The sequence below is a fragment of the Thyridium curvatum genome (assembly GCF_004353045.1).
Source record: "Thyridium curvatum strain D216 chromosome Unknown NODE_2_length_892811_cov_85.036431, whole genome shotgun sequence".
Taxonomy (NCBI): Eukaryota; Fungi; Ascomycota; class Sordariomycetes; order Thyridiales; family Thyridiaceae; genus Thyridium; species Thyridium curvatum.
In genome coordinates, this window is record NW_022156757.1 from 336,962 (window position 1) to 355,445 (window position 18,484).

Consider the following 18,484-nt stretch of genomic DNA (forward strand, 5'->3'; position numbering starts at 1 on the left):
TTCGCAAAGTTTATCCAAGGATGTATAGATCACTCAACGCAGAAGCAAAGAGCACCACCCCAGACGGCAGAGTCTCGACAAGATCCAATACTGCAGCAGAAGAGACAACAACGTCACATTTAAAGACTCTTGATCTATACCTTTGTGCCACCCAAGAGATGAAAATGCCCATATTCTTAGTGACAACTCTTCATCGGTCGCGGTGCTCACCCCCGCTACCACGAGCATCTCTCCTCTATGTTACCAGAACAAGTAGCTGACAAGATCCATAGCATAGTCTTTGCCGGTGCCCAAGAACCCGACGCCATATAACAACCAGACGGCCCACTGGGGCACGTATGCAGGAAACGCAGCCTGCTCCGTCAGGCCGCGACCCTCGTACTGATGGTCGGCGCCCACCTCGCCGCCAAAGACGCGGTTGGCAAAGTCGCTCATGCCGAGCCCGCCGCCGACACCCAGCTCGTACTGCTTCATGATGTGCTGCAGCTCGAAGCGCCATATCTTGCCTCGGCCCGGGGAGCCAAACTCCAGGAAGTGGCCCGTGTTCTTGTCGTCGAAACTGCCCGCAATCTCGCCGTCGTAGTTGTGCGTGATGCGGACGTAGTCGTCGGCGGCTGCGCCTGACGTGTTGCCCACGCGCGTGCCGACTAGAAGCTCGTCGTTGTAGAATAGGTGGCCCGAGACGAACGTCTTGCCCGTGTCCGCACCCACGCGGGAGACCACCTCCCAGTAGGTGAAGGTGTAGGGGCCCGCCCAGGCCCGGATAGCTATCCAGCTCTCGCTGAGGCCGAGCCACCCTTGCTGGGCCCAGAGGCGGGTTGAGCCACCCCTGCCGCTGAAGGACAGCTTTTTGCCCGAACCCAACATGGCATCCACCTCCATCTCGCCGCCAGCTACCGGCACGCTGTAGTAGAAGTCGGGGGAGATCTGGGCCGCGTCGGCGGCACTGTTGCCGCCCTCCGGGGGGAAGGCTGAGCCGTCGGCGTGGTGGGGAGGTGTGGTGGACGACAGCTTATAGGTGCCGCGGATCCTCGGTGAGTCGAACTCAAGCTTTGTATACTTCAGGTCCTTGGAAGTATAGAACGAGTACGATTTACCGGAGCTATTCCAGATGCCGACAGTATAACCCGGACAGTCGATGACGGCAGACTCCTTGACATAGTCGAGCTCTTGAATGCGCGAGCCGTCTGGTAGAGTCATGAAGAGCTCCACTCGCAAATTCCCCTTGCCGAAGAAGTAGTACGAGTAGTCCCGGGAGAAGAGGGCCATGATGAATGACAGGCCAGAGTGGGAAAGCCCGTCGAACTCCCACTGCTCCCAGTTGGTCTTGTTGATCGCGGGCGTGATCTTGACCGAGTTGATGGGCTCAGAGGGCTCTGTAGAGAAGGTATTGGGGCCGTCGAGCACTTCGAAGGCCGTGCTCCGGCTGATCGTACACGACTCATCGTCCCATCTCGTCGTAAAGTCGTAATCGGTGGGGATCTTCGAGGCGCCGAGGGGAACCTGATACAGGTTCGCAGCAGCAAAGGCAGCCAAGAGCGCCGCCGCTAAGGCAAGCGTTTTGGATATGGTTCCGCCAAACAGTCTCGACATGGTTCCGGACGGGTTTGAGTTACCAGTCATTGTCCAGACGACTGATCAGAGAACTAGAAAACTTGCTTCCGATTCTTTATACAGTACAAAACTCGAAATGCCATGTATTTCACTCCTCTACCGGGGTCGGTTACAGAAAGTCCCGACGTCTCCCGCGAAGCACCGAGCTCAAGGGGAAAGTCCCGATTGCAACGCCTTTCAAGCCCCGAATTCGCAAAATCAGCAATTGCCACTCTGAGACCATATACGCCGATATGACAGAGAGAGGCGTGGCAAGCTTTCTAGGGGAATCAAAAGTAGAGAGCAGGAGCTTGGCTACGGTACAAATCCAAAGATTGTTGTCAATGTAAGGAGTGTGTCCTCTTGCCGAGCATCACTAGACCATGGCGACAGCGACTCTCCCAATGCTTCCGCCGTCGCGGCAGGCCATAGTGCAGTCGGCCAAAAGCCCCGGGACGTTTGAGCTATGCTCCAACCTACCCATGCCGGACGTGCCGCCCGACCATGTTCTCATCAAGGTGAATGCAGTGGCAGTGAACCACTGCGACTACAAGATGCCGGCCAGGGTGCCGTGTCCCGGCGCGGTTGACGGTTCTGACTTCTCCGGCGTCGTGGTGCGCCTCGGCGAGTCCGTGGCTCGCACGCCCGGCGGCCTGCGGATCGGCGATCGCGTTGCCGGGGCCCAGATGGGAAACCAGCGCCGCCGGCCCTGGTCGGGCGCCTTTGCCGAATACATTTCCGAGAAGGCCGACAACATCTGGCGCGTGCCCGAGCGCCTCTCCTGGGAACAAGCGGCCTCGATCGGCTGCGCCGTGACCACCAGCGTGGGCATGGCGCTCTGGTGGGTGATGAAGCTGCGCGGGACGCCCGAGAAACCAACCCCTGATCCCAAGTTCATTCTTGTCTACGGGGGTTCTACTGCCAGCGGCACTTTTGCCATCCAACTGCTGAAGCTGTGAGTCCTCCGTTTCCATTTCTACATACCACGAGTGGCATGATGATTGATCTAGTGCGTTCCCGCTCAGCTCGGGCTACCGCGTCGTAACAACCTGCTCTCCCAAGAACTTCCAGCTGGTGGAGGAGTACGGTGCGGAGAAGGCCTTTGATTACCACTCGCCGACGTGCGGGGAGGACATACGGGCATACACCAAGAACTCGCTGGAATACGCGCTGGACATCATCACGGAGGCGCGGACCATCCGCCAGTGCTACGCGGCCATTGGCCGTGGTGGCGGCAGATACATTGGCTTTGAGCTCCTGCCGGAGGACCTGATGGCCACGATGCGGAAGACGGTCAAGCCGACATGGGTGCTGGGGCTGGAGGTAGTCGGGGAGGAGTTGGACCTCCCCGGAGGGTATTATCGCAAGGAGAACCCTGAACTGCATGCCTGGATTCATGTGTGGATCAAGGAGTTTGTCGCCTTGTATGAGGCCGGGAAGCTAAAGCCACATCCCATGCAGGTGAATCCGGGTGGACTGCCAAAAGTGATGGATGGCATCGGGTCTTTGCAGCGCAAGGAGGTCTCAGCCCAGAAGCTGGTGTACCCGCTGTATGATTCGACACAAAGCACAGCAGCATAGAGTAGTCTACATGGCAGCATAAGTTTATCATACCTGTTTTAGTCCGGCAGTGGAATGTTAACATAATTGACTGGCTCGACTCGAGTTTAGAGCAGTGCAAAATCTGGCAGTATTAGGTCAAATTGCTGCTAACCGATGCAGGAGAGTCGACTGAGAGATGTTTTGAGTTTGCTTACGTCGGGGGTTTATTGGTGAGATGTAAGAGCGGCTCGTTATTTTCGCTGATTGGCTGCGTGGCGCCAAAACCCTCCGAGGAAGGTTTTCTGTGTGTCTGAGCTGCGCACCAACAAAGAACCATCATGAGCTGTTCATCGACACACCAGATCCAAGTGCCGCAGTATCGGTCTGGTCACTACGAAGTCGCCTTCTCCTATCTCCATCCCTGGACAGGACGCCAATATGCTCAAGACGGCGGTCAAGCGCTCTGCCTGCGACCAGTGCAGAGCGAAGCGAATACGGTGCCTCCGCGCCGAGAACAGCACGGCCGCGTGCGCCCGCTGCTCCCACATCGGTGCGCGATGCGTGACAGGCGCGCCTGGTCATCCCGGGAGACCGCCCAAGCGGCGCCTCGTCGATGACAACGGCACGCCCAGAGGCAGCCCCGCGGCGAGCCCGGCCGACGTCTCCTCGCCCGGCACGGGGCGGCGGCACCGCGCGTCGGCTTTGCGAGACATGAACCATGTCGAGGCCTATGCCCCTGCGATGGTAGCGGATCCCGCACCGTTCGGCGGCACGACTGCAAGAGCGTCGCGGTGCAAGGTAGACATGCCCGCGCCGTGGGACGGGCGGCTAGACGGCATCGCGGGATCGGACCTCGCAGGTTCCAAGTCCGCCGTACATCCACAGCCGCCATTACCTCACGGTGGACCCCAGCCGAACTTCTGGGGAGCGCCAGGCGACGGCCCTGCTTTCTTTGACTCCCCCTCGACCGAGGATAGCCTTGCGTCCGGTGAGGATATCCTCGCCATGGTGGATCAGCTCAGCACTCCACCGCAACTTCAGGGACTACTCGGTACAAACGATGAACTCGACGCGATGCTCCATATGGACCAAGACTCTGGCGGCACCGGTCTCAACATGGATATTATTGATCCTCTTCTGGGGCCATGGGACAGGGCCGTTCTTCCCTCGAGTCCCCCACCACAATCCCCAAGCCCAGCAAGCTCGCTGATGCGGTTCCGAGAGGAGATGGAGCAACGCAATGCCGTGGTGGACGCATACTTCTCAGACCCCCTCAAAGTCGTGCAGGGCTGCAAAGAGGAGGGTGCGGGTGAGGAGGGGGCCGAGAATCCAGCTGCGTTACTCCTTACGTGCAGCAAAGAGTTCATCGACATCATCCAGAGCCTGACGCCGGTGGCGGCGCCGGGCCAGATGCACATGCAGAGCGAGGATGCGCTCAGCACAGAGATCGTGCTCCTCGCTCTGTCGAGCTACCTTGCATTGATAAGACTCTTCGACTCGCTGTTCTACACCATCTACAAGCTCATCTGCGAGATGCCGCCAGACTCGTTCAAGTCGGTCAAGGTCAAGTCGGTGCTCCGCATTGGAGGCATCTCCTCGCTTCAGGACATGCCGCTCAAGACGTATGCCACAGGCATCCTCGATGCCATCCAGGGCCAGATGCGGACCCTGGAGCGCTGCATGGGGATTCCGACCGAGTGCTGTCTCTCAGGCGAGGCGACTGCACCGCCGACGCAGGGGATATTCTCCCGTGCAGATCGAGCGCAGCTGTTTTGGGCGGTTATGTCACAGGAGGATGTCAAGTCACGGCGGGGAGGCAAGTCGTACGCAGAGTCGATACGGGCCAGTATCCAGGGTTCAATGAGGTTTCTCGAGGACTAGATAGACCCTTTTAAAAATATCTCTGACAAATACATGCTATGGTAACATGTCCAGAAGCAAGAGAGAGACTTCATGAATTGAACTTGCTCCTACTGCACACTATCCCTTTTGATTTGGAAAAGAGCCACTGCGTTTCTGAGAGCAACACTACGACGATGCCTTTCGGCCCTCCTCCTCGGTAGGCTTGTCCTCCTTCTCCGCCATGCCAAACTCGGTGTCGTTCTCCTTTCTGAGCGCTATCTGCTTCATCACGGCCGCAGCGATGAACCCGGCCGCGCCGAAGCCGATGGCAACCTGCCAGGACCGCTCGAGAGCGGTGCTCTGCACAGCGATCACCTCGGCCCGCGTCCGCGACGAGAGCGACTCGAGAAAGTGATGCTCGGCCGCCGCGTACGCCCCGCCGTGCCTGAAGCGGTCGGCCACGCCCGCGTCGCTGCTGATGGCGCCCGAGCCGGCCAGCTGCGAGGCGCGGTTGCTGTAGACGGTGCCGGCGATGGCGACGCCCCACATGACGCCGAAGCTGCGCATGAAGGCCCACGCGCTCGTCGCCAGCGCCGTGTCCTTGTCCGTCAGCGGGGCGAGGAGGGCCGGGAGCAGGGCCGCCAGGGCGAGGCCCGCGCCGAAGGATTCGACGACCTGGAAGCCCGCCCAGGCGCCGGTGCTCGAGTTCTCGTCCAGGATCGAGAAGAGGCCGAAGCCGACGGTGATCAGCGCGAAGGAGGCGGCGAGGATGGGCTTGTAGCGGCCGAACTTGCTGAGCAGCACGCCGCCGAGGATGGCAGCTGGGAGGAGCGCGAGGATGGTCGGGAGGAGCATGATACCAGATCGGTAAGGGGTGGCGTCGAGAACGCCCTGGAAGTAGACCGGGAGGAAGAAGTAGGCCCACATGGTGACGACGCCGTGAAGAAAGGTGAGGAGGAAGACAATGGCAGTGATGGAATGGCCAAAGAGGTGGAGCGGCATGATGGGGTTTGGCGTGATGCGCGAGTTGCCCTGGAGCACGATGAAGACTCCCATCGCGGCCAGGCCGACGATGAGCGGCACGAGTACGTGCCAAGAAGACCACGGGTATTTGCCGCCCGCCCAGCTGAGGGCAATCAGCACCGGGGTGGTGCCGCCGATGAAGACGGCGTTGCCTAGCCAGTCGAGGCTCGACAGCTTGGTGGCCAACGTCTTCGACTTGTCATACTTGACGTGCAAGAAGGCATACAGCAGCACCAGCGAGAGACCGCCAATGGGAAGACTGAGGTAAAAGGCCCAGCGCCAGGTGCTGTAGGTGACGAAGAGTCCGCCAAAAAGGGGGCCGAGAGCGGCTCCCAAACCGACCATGCCAAGCACCATGCCCAAGTAGGTGCCTCTCTCGCGGAGCGGCACCAGGTCGCAGATGATCATCTCGCAAAGGACGCCGATGCCCGAACCTCCAACCCCCTGGACCGCTCGGCCACCGATCATGGCGGCCATGTTTTTAGCTCTGTGTATTTGCCCATCTCGTCAGCAAAGCACTCTGAGAAAGAATGAGTAAAACAGGAACTCACCCGCCACAGACACCGCTCCCAATCATGAAGAAGGCCACAGATATGATCATAGGCCACCGGCGGCCAAATACGTTTGCCAGCTGACCAAACATGGGCAGAAGCGCAGTCCTGCACGAGTTAGGACCCAGAACTGGCTCAATGCCTAGGTGACTGGAGAGGTGGGTACTGGAGACTTACATGGTCAAGAAGTAGGCGTTAGAAATCCAGATGTAATCTTCGCCTCCGACCAAATCGGCCACGATGGATGGCATGACGGTCGAAGTAACCGTGGCTTCCAAGGACGTGAGGAGGCTGGCGAGGGCGAGGACGAACAGGATGGCAAAGAACCTGGGGCCCTTCTTGAACTGTGGCGGGCTCTTTTCCGTGGGCGCATCCGGGGCATCGACCGAAGAAGCCTCTTTAGACTCCGGGGCCGAAACAGCTGCATCTCGCTGTGTCGCCATTGCGTCAGACAAGACTAGTCGTGGCAGTTTTAGCTGTCACTGTTATTCTGGGAGGGTAGATGAAATGTCGGGAGTAAGCGAGGTAAGAAATAAAAGGAGGCACGCGATCGACTATCATGAGTTCCTTCTTGCCAAAAGAATTATGCGAACGTAGATGCGGACGACTTCTTACAACAAACTACCTTCTCATCTTTGATCCCGTGCGACGATTAGCAGCTAAGCAACTACCTTTGTGGTCATTTAAATGCCGAATGAATGCGGCACAGTACGTCCGCGGAGGGTTTTGCTGCACCTCGCAGGGTTTTCCCCTTTGCGCAGCTGAGCTGACGAGCTCTTTGTCACTCATGAATGAGCTCGGCGCGCACTAGCTAGGCCGTATCACAAATATTCAATCCTTTCGGTCAGACTCTTTGGCCATCTTCTTTTACCATTTCCCTTCGTCTATCTCGTCCTTGTCGTCCCTCTCATCCTTCTCATCCGTCTGATCCTTCATATCCTTCTTGTCCTTCTCATCCTCCTCGTCCTCCTCATCCTTCTCGTCCTTAGGTAGTGGGATAACCCATATACTACCTAACCTTGGGGATAGCAGTTGGCAAGTGTAATAGGTTTTGATTATTGAACTTAGGCAGTGGGATAACCCATGCAAGCCAGACCCATCGATGCTCTTCTTCTCATAATCTCTGACTGTACATGTTCCCATGCAGCGGAGGGATCTAGCGTACCATTTTCCACTCTTCACTTCGAAGAGGGGTGTCACCTCCTCACGTATGAACCCTGGATCACGACATTCACTGCAGATCATCATGATCTTTGATGGATCCCCGGGTATACGACGCCGTCGCTTTTCTTTGTTGCCAATCGAGTTGAAAACACTGGTGGCCAACGTAGAATATTGATCAGCTTGATGCGTGATATACGCTTGTTCGTTCCCCAATCGGCATATTCCCTTCATGTGGGCCAGCGCCATCTCACGTAGCTCGGGGTCGGACGAGAGAAACAGACTATTGAAGCCCCTTTCTGAGGCAGACAGGTCGCCTTGGCGAGCTTGGAATAACGGAAGCGCCACGTTGAGGCCAGTATGAGGTAGAGCGACTCGGTGACCTGTCTCGGTGACCTGTCTCGGCCAACCAGGTTCGTAGAGCGTCTTCCTGGAGTGTTTGAAAGGCCAGGCAGTAGAACATCTCGACCAACGAGATCCAGTTGGTTTGATCGTCTTTGTCTTCGTCGCAGTCTGACAATTTTTTGAGGACCACCCAACGGCATTCACGCCCCAGTGATGACTTGTCCTAAACATGGTAGAATGCCTTGGTTTGGTTGACTTTCCTCTCCTGATTATGTTTGTTCAGGCGATCTCGAATCGATATCTGTGCTTGCCCAACATATCTCTTGAAGAAGTTAACATCGACAGACGAGAAGACTTCTCCCATGTACCAGCCTGGATATCGTGCGTTGACCATGGTTCTCGTTCGTGCGATCGTGCTGAATGCAGCTCGATCGGTCCATCACATAGCTTTCTTTACAAAGTCTGTCCCACATGGTGTCGGGGTTGTTGCGTTGAAAGTATTCAGCGTATCTTTGTCCAGTAACATTTTAAAGCCCGGTGGTCTTCAATACCATCTTTCGGAAGAGTCGCAACCACCGACAGCCAACCACAGTGCTGAGTTGATGTTGGTACTCTGGTAAACATGTCTTTAAGGACTCCATAGTGTAGGAAGAACGAGGCTCTGACAGGCCTGAACTGTGGTGCTGCAATATGGAGAATCTCATCGTTCGCTGCTTGTCGTTCTTGATCATCCTCATAGTTGAGGGCGGAGGCGTCAACGTGTCCCGTACTAAGTGTAGTTGGACCAGTGCCTTCCTGTGGCAGCCGCTCGAACTCCTCGAGCAAAAGGCCCAGAAGAAAAAAAGGCGAAATGAAGTTGTCATCGTACCACTCGTGAGAAGGGTAGGCTAAGGTGATCAGTAAATGATCACCAGATCGGTGGTGATTGATTTGGCCACACTTACTCTGGCCCTTGGCCACACAGTGGTCACAGGAAATCCTTAAGCTGTGCGGCGCAGGTACGCATCGCCTCGAGGTCAAACTGTATCTCGTCGAGTTCTTGAAGGAGAGGGGATTCGCCCAGATCCGTAGAACGGAATGGTCGCAGGGTCGACTTTTATCAAGTTCCTGTGAGCTTTCGTATCCGGTGTGACTCAGCTGTTTTCTCGAGATTGGCTGGTGATTTGCGAGGCCAAGGTGCCTTCTTCGACCAGCGCTGGAGAAGCCTATGAGTTGGGGCTGAGTCGAAAGTGAGGTTGTTGGTGATGTGATGATGAGGTAGACAGCAGGTGGGCGGTCCCTCAGCACCGGAAGTTGCGTTGAGACCACTAGAATTTTGCGCTTCTAGTTGTTCTTTTGGTGGGGAAAGAGAGACTTGGTAAGGATATCCGAAAGACTATCCTCCTTCCAATTGATATACGTCATCACATTATGGGTTGGATCCCATCAGGCCGTTTTGCAAGGTGGCTGGTTGTTTCAGAGGGCAGTGAGCCTTTTGGTGCTGGAATCACTGTCCCTTGGTTTGCTGCAGGACTTGCCATATTTGTCTTGACCTCAGCTACCATGAATCGACAACAGCAGATGATCTCCCCCAGGATGGCGTGAGAATGGCTTCAGCCCTTGATAGCATAACACTTGTCGAACTGGCCTTGACCTACACTGTCTGATTCAGCAGTGCGGAATGTACATGTATCCTCTCCGGGGTCGAATCTGGTATCGAGACCAATTGTCTCAAACCAGTACTGTTTTCTAACGGAAATAGAGATATATACATTGAGCTACTCTTGTATTACCACAGCTGTGACCTCGAATGTGGAGAGATGGAGCGTGAGAGCGAAGAAAGGAATAGCGAGGAAAGGGTCGAGGAGTGGCACCGTATTTCAATTCTTCAAAGAAAATCAGAAAGAAGGAAAATTAGAAAGGAGAAGAAAAAAGTACAACAATGAGAGAAGATACAAACATACAAGTTCACATTACCCAGTCCCGAATCCACACAACAAAAGCAGAGCAAGATTTGCACACACACACACACAGACACTCCCAGCCATTCCCGGAAATCTAGGCTGGATAGTACGAAATTATGGAGTTGGTTCTCATCGGGTGAGATGGCCGAGTTGGTTATGGCGTAGGATTAAGGATGTCCTTTAATCCACTTCCTATGGAGCAATCCGCGTGGGTTCGAATCCCACTCTCATCAAGATTTTTTTTTTCCCAATCAGAACGATTTTTTCCCCTAGTCTTTCTCCTTGGATATACAGATGCCTCTAGCTGTATTGCAGCGCAATAGCGCTGTCACAACTAAGATAGTGGGTGCACTTTATGATAGGTCTTTGGTTTAATAGTAGTTGATTCTTCCAAGTCTCTCTAATATGGAGTAGAGAGCGCTGAGTGTATGCTACCTGTTAGTAGATGTGTGACAGCTGTCATCAACTGCCAGCAGTGCTTTACAGTGCGCTACAGCGCCTAAAGGCGCCCAACAATTGCCTACCCACCACAAAAGATCGATCACTGTCCTCAGTGATCTAAGGTAGCTACCTAGTCATATTTCCTCTCCGTCTCGTGCCAGAATTCTCGTGCCAGTTTAACTCTCTTCTTCTTCTTGTGCCAGACGCAAAAACAAACAAACAAATAGAGCAAGGCATCCTTCAGATCTCGTCATCCTCCTTGTTCTCGTCTCCAGCTGCATCTCCACCAAGCTGCTGTTGTCGCCTGGTCGTGATGATTGACTTGGTGTCGGCCTTCTTCTTTCCTTTTGGCTGCTTCTTGACAGGTGGCTTGTTCACCTTCACGACCTGTTGGGCTTTGACAGGATCTCCAATTGCAGGTAGGTCGTCAGTCTTCGCTGGGCCATTGTCGGCCGGTTTGGGTGCGGGAGCCGGCTCTTCAATCTCTTGAAAAACCGCGGGAATAGTCTTTGTCGGCAGTGGGGGTCCCGCACTCCTCTTCTGGTACTGTTGTTCCTCTTCTTCGACTTCGATTTCATCGTCGTCGGTGCTGCCTCCATTCTCGTCGTCGTTGTCATCCTCATCGCCTTCTTCCTGCTCTTCCTGCTGGCTTTCTTCCTCGAACTCCCGTTCCAATAGGTTCCGCAGGCTCTCTAGTTCCAGAAACACTGGGTTTATGTCTGTAAGAGGAGTGTCGGGGAAGGTTGGCACGACCATGATTGCGCCTGTATTGAGGGGCATCTTAGAAGACTGGCTGGGAGTGTGGTAAGATTCGTAAGGCCGGACAGGGTGAGCAGGAGGCAGGTGCGAGGAGAGGTGTTGCATGGAGGAGAGGGCAGGCTTGGTGAGAATATTCTCTTCAAGTCGGCGAGGTGAAGTGCGTTGTCTGGTCAGAGGGAGGGGCTGGTAGTGGCTTGGAGAGAATACTACTTTGAGGTTGGCGATACAAGATGCAGAAGCAGATGGGTGTTGGGGAGGGGGAGAAAGGGAGATGGGAGCTGTGCGGTGTTTCTTTTTTATATAGTCTGTCGTGGGCGCGTCAGGGGCTGATCTGATGGCTTTACTGATTTGCAGACTTGGGTCTTGGATGAAGGTGATCGAGGGGGCGGTGGAATAAATGCCGACTTGGAGCAGGTGGGAATGCCACGGTTGGCTTTTGGCGGAGGTCTTTGATGTTCTCCGCACCATTTTTGACGAATGTGTCTTCTTCACCGTCAGACATCTGGCCGTAGAATTGCAACATGGCCTCATTGTCAACAAGCCCCTCCTCCAGCTGGGGATCTCCCTGGTATTCCGGCACAACAATCCCCGTCTCCGTCAAGAGATTGCCCTTGAGCATGCGCGTTGCCGGTGTGCAGCGCTTTGGGTTGGCGAACAGTCGCCGTTCGTCCACAAACGCCTGCCAGTGATGGGACACAAGCACCTTTGTCGTGCCATGGATCATCGTCAGCCTGTCCGCCCATTCCATCGTGTCTTGCATTGTCAGATGTGGGCTGGCGAGGGCCGATCCCGCCCATATGAGGAATTTCTCCGTTAACCATCCGCGAAAGTTATAGAAGGTCACCAGTCGGGTTGTATCGATCCGACGTCGGAATTGTTTGTTGTGCTCGAATGTATTTCCAGCAATACCCTTGACCGAGATCCAAAGTTCAACAGCATGTCCGACCTCTCTTGTGGCGTAACCACGCACGGCTGACTGTTTCCAATCCGGCTTGTCGAACATGTTGCGGGCATAATGGATGTCTACGAACAGCTTCGGACACTTGACTCCTGGGTAGCCAATAATGATATCCTTTGTGGTCCACAGCTTTCCTTGAATGGGGAAGGTGAACGTCGGAAATGGTTGTCCTGTTGGCCACAGCAAAGCGTCATCGTCGCCTGCCTGGTCAATAGGGATGCGCTCATCAGAGCTCTCCAACCACTGAGGAAAAATGCGCTCAGACAGGTATGCCACCATGTTGTCTGCACACTTTTTGACAGCACGCTGTAAGGTGGTCTGTTTGTCCTGTGTTTCCTCAACTTCATCCGACTCTTGTGATGACTCTTGGGCAGGGGCTGAAGTCGTCTGCTTCTGGAGCTCGGTTTCCTTCTGGTCTCGTGCGCGTTGGAGGGCCATCTGCAGTGCCTGGTTGTGTCTAAATCCGTCTTGAAGGAGCTTTTGGTAGTAGGGAAAATCAACACCAAGCTGCACGATGAACCACAATAACAAGATAACAAGGCTCCAGAAAAGTACTTGACGAGTTATCTGGGCTTTTGGTCGAAGAATTAGCCCTTCCAAACTATAAACTGGTTTGAACAAGTCGTACTGAAGTGTCATGAATTGAAATAGTTTTGGCTTGCATGATGATACATCGCTCCATAATTCTTCACCCTTGACTTGATTTTATAGAAAGTAGTTCGAATCTCAAATGCTTTCCTTGACCCGCCATACTTCCGATGTTTATCCCGATAGCACTATGAGGCTTGTTTGGTGTGGCTCCAGTACCGCTGAGCACCGGCAAGGGTGCGGTCTTTTTACCGTAGTTGTCCTTTTCGACTTGGACAGTGCAATGACCTATATACTGTCTGGGAGTCGAAGTATATTCAACCTGTCTAACTTAGGTAGGGGGAGAATCCCGTCAGAGCTAGAATTCTCGATGCCAAAATGATAGTCCCCTCAACAGGTATATTCCCCGGCAATGGAGGGGTCTCACGACTCCGAAGAGAGGCGTAACATCCTCATGTCCAGACCTCGAATGCCGATATTCAGAGGGATCATCATAATTCTGGCCGAGTCTCCAGTATACGAGGTCATCGCTTTTCTTTGTTCTCAACCGAGTTGAAAACCCTTGTGGCTAATGTGGACTATTAATCGGCTTGATGTGTCATATGCTCTGCTCCTGTTCGTTTCCCATTCAAATAGGCCGTTACCCCAATTCTGACGGGTCCAAGTCGCCTTGACGAGCTTCATAGATCAGTAGTGACACATGGACCCCAACATGTGTTCTCTGTAGTACCTGTTGCATGTTGAGTCAGACTGGATCGCATCCGCAACAGTGTCATCTTACCTGGCAACAGATAGCTCCGTACCGCACACAAGCCGAACACATGACAGGACGATTGTCCATGTTATCAGCATATAATTAAAGGAGGAAGAAAAAGGGGTTAACACGTGCCAGTACTCACCGGTACACCTCTGGCAATAAAAGTTCTTGTCTTGATGCCTCGCCATCTTGTCGGTGCATTGAAGACAAAGTCAACTGCATCGTCCCTGCACATCGTGGCATTAGCCGATAGAGCGACTTCTACAGGTGTATGTATGGCTGTACAAGGTGTCACTGATCTTTTAGGAATAAAGGTGCTGCTATCTGAAGTGTCTAGAGTAGGTAATGTACTTAATTGCAGTGCTTTACAAAGAGTGCCACTCGCTCCTTCCTTTCCTGGTGCAAACCAGCCATGACCAACATAAATGATTTCTACACTTACTAATCTATCATGCCGTATGATCAGTGTACGCAACCCCTCCAGACAGACATAAACAGGGATTGAAGTCATCTGGTCTTTGGATTGGCAGCATTCATCATTGATCGTTGATAACCTACACTGATACCCGCTGTTTGACGCCTTTGGTCGTATCATACACCACAGTCCTGTGACTATGGCCAACATTGAAGAACGACCGATGTTGTAGCTGAACGTTGACGAACCAGGCTTGACAGACATGGACATAGATGTCTTGCAGCCGACAACCTCTGTGATGGTTGAGATGTTTCAGAATGCAAAGGAGCACTATTTAAAGGCATGGAATGTCTTTATTGATATTGTTCTGGATATTCTCTTCTTCCTGGCTGTGTGTCCACCCCATTTAATGCAGGTGACGCCGACCAACAAGCAGTGATTGATGAGATTCTCTATATTACAGCACTGCAGTTTAAGCCTGTCAGAGCCTTGTTCTTCCTATACTATAAAGCCCTTTGAGATATATTTTATGTTGTCTATATTAAAGAGAATTAAGCGATATCAGAGTACTAATATTAACTTAATACTATAGTTGGCTGTCAGTGGTTGTGACTCTTCTGAAAGATGATATTAAAGACCGTCAGACTTCAAAACATTACTGGACAAAGATACACTGAATAGAGGTCTTCTTTGGCATGTTCAGGTGTCTTCTTGAGTAGATACTCATTTATGGTGGCTCTAGCGCCGCTGAGCACCGGCAAGACTGCGGTCTTTTTGATGTTGATGTAGTTGTTGTTGGTGCCATTTGTCAATGCTTCATCAGTCCGATAGTTATGGGCCTGAGCCGGTTGAAGTCCGTCTGTAATAAGACCATATCTGATCTAGCATGTCTCTAGGTGAACTCAAATGCTCCTCATCTGTGTTCGACCTTTAGGCTAAGTCCTGTTCTTGTAAAAGATAACTTCCTCCAAATCCTCTTAACACACTTCAACCATCCTTGAGCAAAGGCGCCCTTCTTCTTCTCGTGCTCTCTTACTAGGCATGTTCCCATACAGTAGAGGGATCTAGCACACCACTTCCCCAGGTTCAAATCCCACTCTCATCTTTTGTTGCGTCTTCTTTTTTTTTTCATTTCTCCTTCCTTTTTTCTTCTTCTTCTTTTTTCTTTTTTCTTTCTTTCTTTTTTTTCTTTCTCTTCTTCTTTTCTTTTTTTTTTCTTCTTCTTTCTCTTTTTTTATCTCTTTAAGAAAGAATTTTAAAAAGAATTTTTTCAATCTTATCTCTCTTTTTTTTCCTTATAGAAAATCTTGCGGTGCTCGACGAACCTATAACGTTTTCCAGCCAGCAATCCCTGTTATGGTCGAGATGTACCAGAACGTGAAGGATCACTATGTAAAGACACAGAATTCCGTCACTTATATCATTCTGTTCTTCCCAGCTGCATATTTTTCCCATTGTTTCTATTCAATACAAAGTTGATTCTCGGTGCACCTGATCAGGTACAACTCAAGGTACACTGTAATTTCGACACAGTTGAAGAGACACAGAAAAAGTCTCACTACCTAATTTGAAAAGAACGAGTCTGATACCATTGTGTTGCTACAACAGAGTTTGGTAGGTTGTTCTGCATCAAGCATATCCTCACTTGTCTGGGCAGACAAGAAAACCAACGTGGATCAAACCAAAGCTCTGGGTTAGCTGAGGAGCCAGGCAAGATGAAGCGTATAAAACTTTGACAAAGCCGGGTTCCTTTCGGCCAGTCTCGGGCCAAATATACTCGAGCGGACGCTCTTCCCTATCTTTGTGTTGCTCGCCTTGCCACAGTGTTTTATCCAAGGCATATTAACTGCCTAATTTCTAAGCATACTTTGGATCTGGCTCTTGTCAGGCCTTCACCACACAAGTACTGATGGACAAAGCATCCCTGCATTGCAAGAAGAATGGCTTGTGGTGTCCATGTAAAATTTTGACGTCGACGATGTTGAGAAAAGGATCAAACCTGGCAGACATCGCACACCACAGTCCTGACTATGGGAGGTCGTCCTCGACTGCCATGGCCAACACCTACAACACCAACCTGAAAGGCCACGCGTTGCAGGAAGGGCTCGACTAAAGCAAGTGGCTGGGATATTGAATAGTGCCATAATTGGGCCCGATGACCGACCTCCGGTACTTCCACAGCCGTAAATGGCGTATAAGGACTGCAGAAGCAACTCAAGCGTTGCTCATGGGGCCGCGATTTGACTCGCGGCAGTAGACATCACTCGGCACCGGGGGTGGCCTCAACAACGTGTAGCATCAGCCAAGGGCTGCCATTGTGACTTTCAATTTGCCAATGATTCGCCCTCTAGGTATATGTACACACGGCCGATCGGTCGGCCATGACCACTCTGACTTTTTCCACCGCGCCCAGCGTCACTTCATCGTCGGATCGCTTAGTGCTTCTCTTTCGAGTTGTCCGCCTCCTCCATGAACTTCCTGCGGCGGGCCGTTAGTATCAGATCACAAACGGAGCGAAGCCCTATTAGGGTAGAGGGCCAATGGCGGGCTGCGTACTTGATGAAATCGGCCTCGTCGGAGCTGGATGCGTTGATGGGGGGAGTCTGGACGGTCTTCTTGCTGCCGCCGACGGAGGCGTAGGTGGCGCCGAAGAGGGAGGCGAGGACGCCCATGGCCAGCTGCAAATCGAATGTCAGTCAATATCGCGGTCCAGCGCCGGTCAATGGCGAGGCGTCGCGGTGCTGTCGAGCCGCGGGCGCTATCGGCCTTTGGCTACAGTCTCGCAGACGACCAGACGAAACGTGCAGGGTGGACTAACGTAGTGAGAGCCGACCTGGCGGCCGAAGATGGTGTAGTAGGCAACCATTGTGACGGGTGTTCTGGGGACCGAGCTCGGGGGGTGACGGGGTCGGTGGTGTTGTGATGGGCGAATGCGTGTAGACAATCAATCGGAGAGGTCCTTCTCAAAGATCCGTGAAAACGACGCAAAGCAAATCTGGAGCTACCCGCGGCCGAGACTTGGGGTGCCTCAGGCCGCTAGAAATCATCCATGCGCTAAACGGGAAAACGCCAGGCTCAATTGTCGGCACACGGGAAACGGGAAGGCCGGAAACCCCCGGATCTGGCCTAGGCCCTCGCTAATTGCATGCTGGCGATAAGTCGCCCAGGCACACCAACTCTACCACACTGAACTCTGCCATGCCGCGATAGGCCAATATCGGGGTTCGGGCCATTCAATGGAGCTACGACGTCACGGAAGCCATGGAACTCTGAAGCTCCTCGGCTTTTGTTAACAACTTCAAACAGCCTTACCACCTGCACCTGCGCTTCACCCGAGTCCCGAACCTGGATCTAACCTTTTGTCTGTGACTTCACCACACCGTCCTGGATTCGAAACCGATAATTTCCCATCAGTAACTCGTCTGGACAGCAAAGATATCAAACGGCATGTGGTGGGGCAAAGGTTCAGACAAGCCGAAGGACTCGGTCCCGGAGCAGGCAAAGGAGGTTGCCAAGGAAGTCAAGGAAGCCGCCAAGGACTTTGACAAAGACAAACTGCCGGACCGGCGACAGCTCCCCAAGAAGCTGCAGCAGATCGTCGACAAGGAGGACAAGCAGGAGAACTTCTACAATGAGATCGTGGAGGGCTAGTACGTGTTTCTCCTTCCTCCAGCCGAACCACCCTCCTGGCCTGGACCGCCACCTCCCCCATTCTACGTACGCCCTATGTACTAACAGAAAGGGAACCAAAAAAAAGCGCCCCGCCGTCCACCGACTCCAACGTCCGCTATGCCGCCTACGCCTCGCGGCTGCGCACCATCCTCCTCTCCGCCCACCGCTACGTGGCCTACACCTCGGACATCGGCGAGTCCTTCCGCCCCGTCGCGCACCCGTACCTCGTCCGCGGCGCCTACGGCATCTCGTGGGCCTACATCCTCGGCGACGTCTCGTACGAGGGCTACAAGGCCTACTGGAGCAACAGGCGCAAGCTCGACCCGTCCCTGCAGCTGACGCCCCTGCAGCAGAGGGCCGTCGGCCTCGAGGCGGCCGACCCCCTGCCCGCCCCCGGCCCCGGCGACGCCGCGCAGGCCCTGCAGCAGCAGCCGGGCGTCGTGGCGCCGCTCGAGGACTGGCGCACCGTGGTGGTGCAGCGCGCCATCTTCCAGAGCGTGGCGAGCATGGGCCTGCCCGCGCTCACCATCCACAGCGTCGTGCGCTACTCTGGCCGGGCCATGAAGAACCTCAAGAACAAGACGGTGCGGACGTGGGGCCCCATCGGCCTGGGCCTGGCCGTCGTGCCCCTCTTGCCCTCTCTCTTCGATAAGCCCGTCGAGAACACGGTCGAGTGGGTGTTCCACAAGGGCTTCGAGACGTTCGGCGGCCACTCTGCCGTGGGCGACAACCCCAAGACTGGCAGGGAGAAGGAGCTGGGCAAGAAGCCGCCCAAGGAGAAGGAGTTGTAAATGGGCTCAAATCAGGAACGGGTCAATCTTGTTTGATACTGGAAATCATGGCGTCGAGGTGTTTCTCTGCATTTGTCTACCGATTATCCCGAGGTTGGCATTA

General features: G+C 53.7%; 7 protein-coding genes across 7 annotated transcripts; 2 read left to right on the top strand and 5 right to left on the bottom strand.

Moving 5' to 3' along the window:
• Positions 1–240: 240 nt before the first annotated feature.
• E0L32_000513 (uncharacterized protein) lies at positions 241–1,593 on the bottom strand (the record flags this gene model as incomplete). Its single annotated transcript, XM_031139625.1, has 1 exon — positions 241–1,593. One exon carries the CDS (start codon positions 1,591–1,593, stop codon positions 241–243), a length of 1,353 nt encoding a protein of 450 aa, XP_030995830.1.
• Positions 1,594–1,976: 383 nt separating this feature from the next.
• Positions 1,977–5,016, top strand: E0L32_000514 (uncharacterized protein; the record flags this gene model as incomplete). Its single annotated transcript, XM_031139636.1, has 3 exons — positions 1,977–2,548; positions 2,604–3,143; positions 3,498–5,016. 3 exons carry the CDS (start codon positions 1,977–1,979, stop codon positions 5,014–5,016), a joined length of 2,631 nt encoding a protein of 876 aa, XP_030995831.1.
• Positions 5,017–5,163: 147 nt separating this feature from the next.
• On the bottom strand, positions 5,164–6,994 carry E0L32_000515 (uncharacterized protein; the record flags this gene model as incomplete). The annotated part of the gene is made up of 3 exons (XM_031139647.1): positions 5,164–6,487; positions 6,552–6,659; positions 6,729–6,994. The coding sequence occupies 3 exons, from the start codon at positions 6,992–6,994 to the stop codon at positions 5,164–5,166; spliced, it is 1,698 nt and encodes a 565-aa protein (XP_030995832.1).
• Positions 6,995–7,418: 424 nt separating this feature from the next.
• E0L32_000516 (uncharacterized protein) lies at positions 7,419–8,451 on the bottom strand (the record flags this gene model as incomplete). Its single annotated transcript, XM_031139658.1, has 3 exons — positions 7,419–7,569; positions 7,717–8,142; positions 8,426–8,451. The coding sequence occupies 3 exons, from the start codon at positions 8,449–8,451 to the stop codon at positions 7,419–7,421; spliced, it is 603 nt and encodes a 200-aa protein (XP_030995833.1).
• A 2,230-nt stretch (positions 8,452–10,681) lies between these two features.
• Positions 10,682–13,587, bottom strand: E0L32_000517 (uncharacterized protein; the record flags this gene model as incomplete). Its single annotated transcript, XM_031139669.1, has 5 exons — positions 10,682–11,604; positions 11,666–12,856; positions 12,912–13,034; positions 13,403–13,424; positions 13,528–13,587. The coding sequence occupies 5 exons, from the start codon at positions 13,585–13,587 to the stop codon at positions 10,682–10,684; spliced, it is 2,319 nt and encodes a 772-aa protein (XP_030995834.1).
• A 2,766-nt stretch (positions 13,588–16,353) lies between these two features.
• E0L32_000518 (uncharacterized protein) lies at positions 16,354–16,784 on the bottom strand (the record flags this gene model as incomplete). The annotated part of the gene is made up of 3 exons (XM_031139681.1): positions 16,354–16,396; positions 16,475–16,596; positions 16,737–16,784. 3 exons carry the CDS (start codon positions 16,782–16,784, stop codon positions 16,354–16,356), a joined length of 213 nt encoding a protein of 70 aa, XP_030995835.1.
• A 581-nt stretch (positions 16,785–17,365) lies between these two features.
• On the top strand, positions 17,366–18,381 carry E0L32_000519 (uncharacterized protein; the record flags this gene model as incomplete). The annotated part of the gene is made up of 2 exons (XM_031139692.1): positions 17,366–17,568; positions 17,676–18,381. The coding sequence occupies 2 exons, from the start codon at positions 17,366–17,368 to the stop codon at positions 18,379–18,381; spliced, it is 909 nt and encodes a 302-aa protein (XP_030995836.1).
• Between the last annotated feature and the right edge of the window lie 103 nt (positions 18,382–18,484).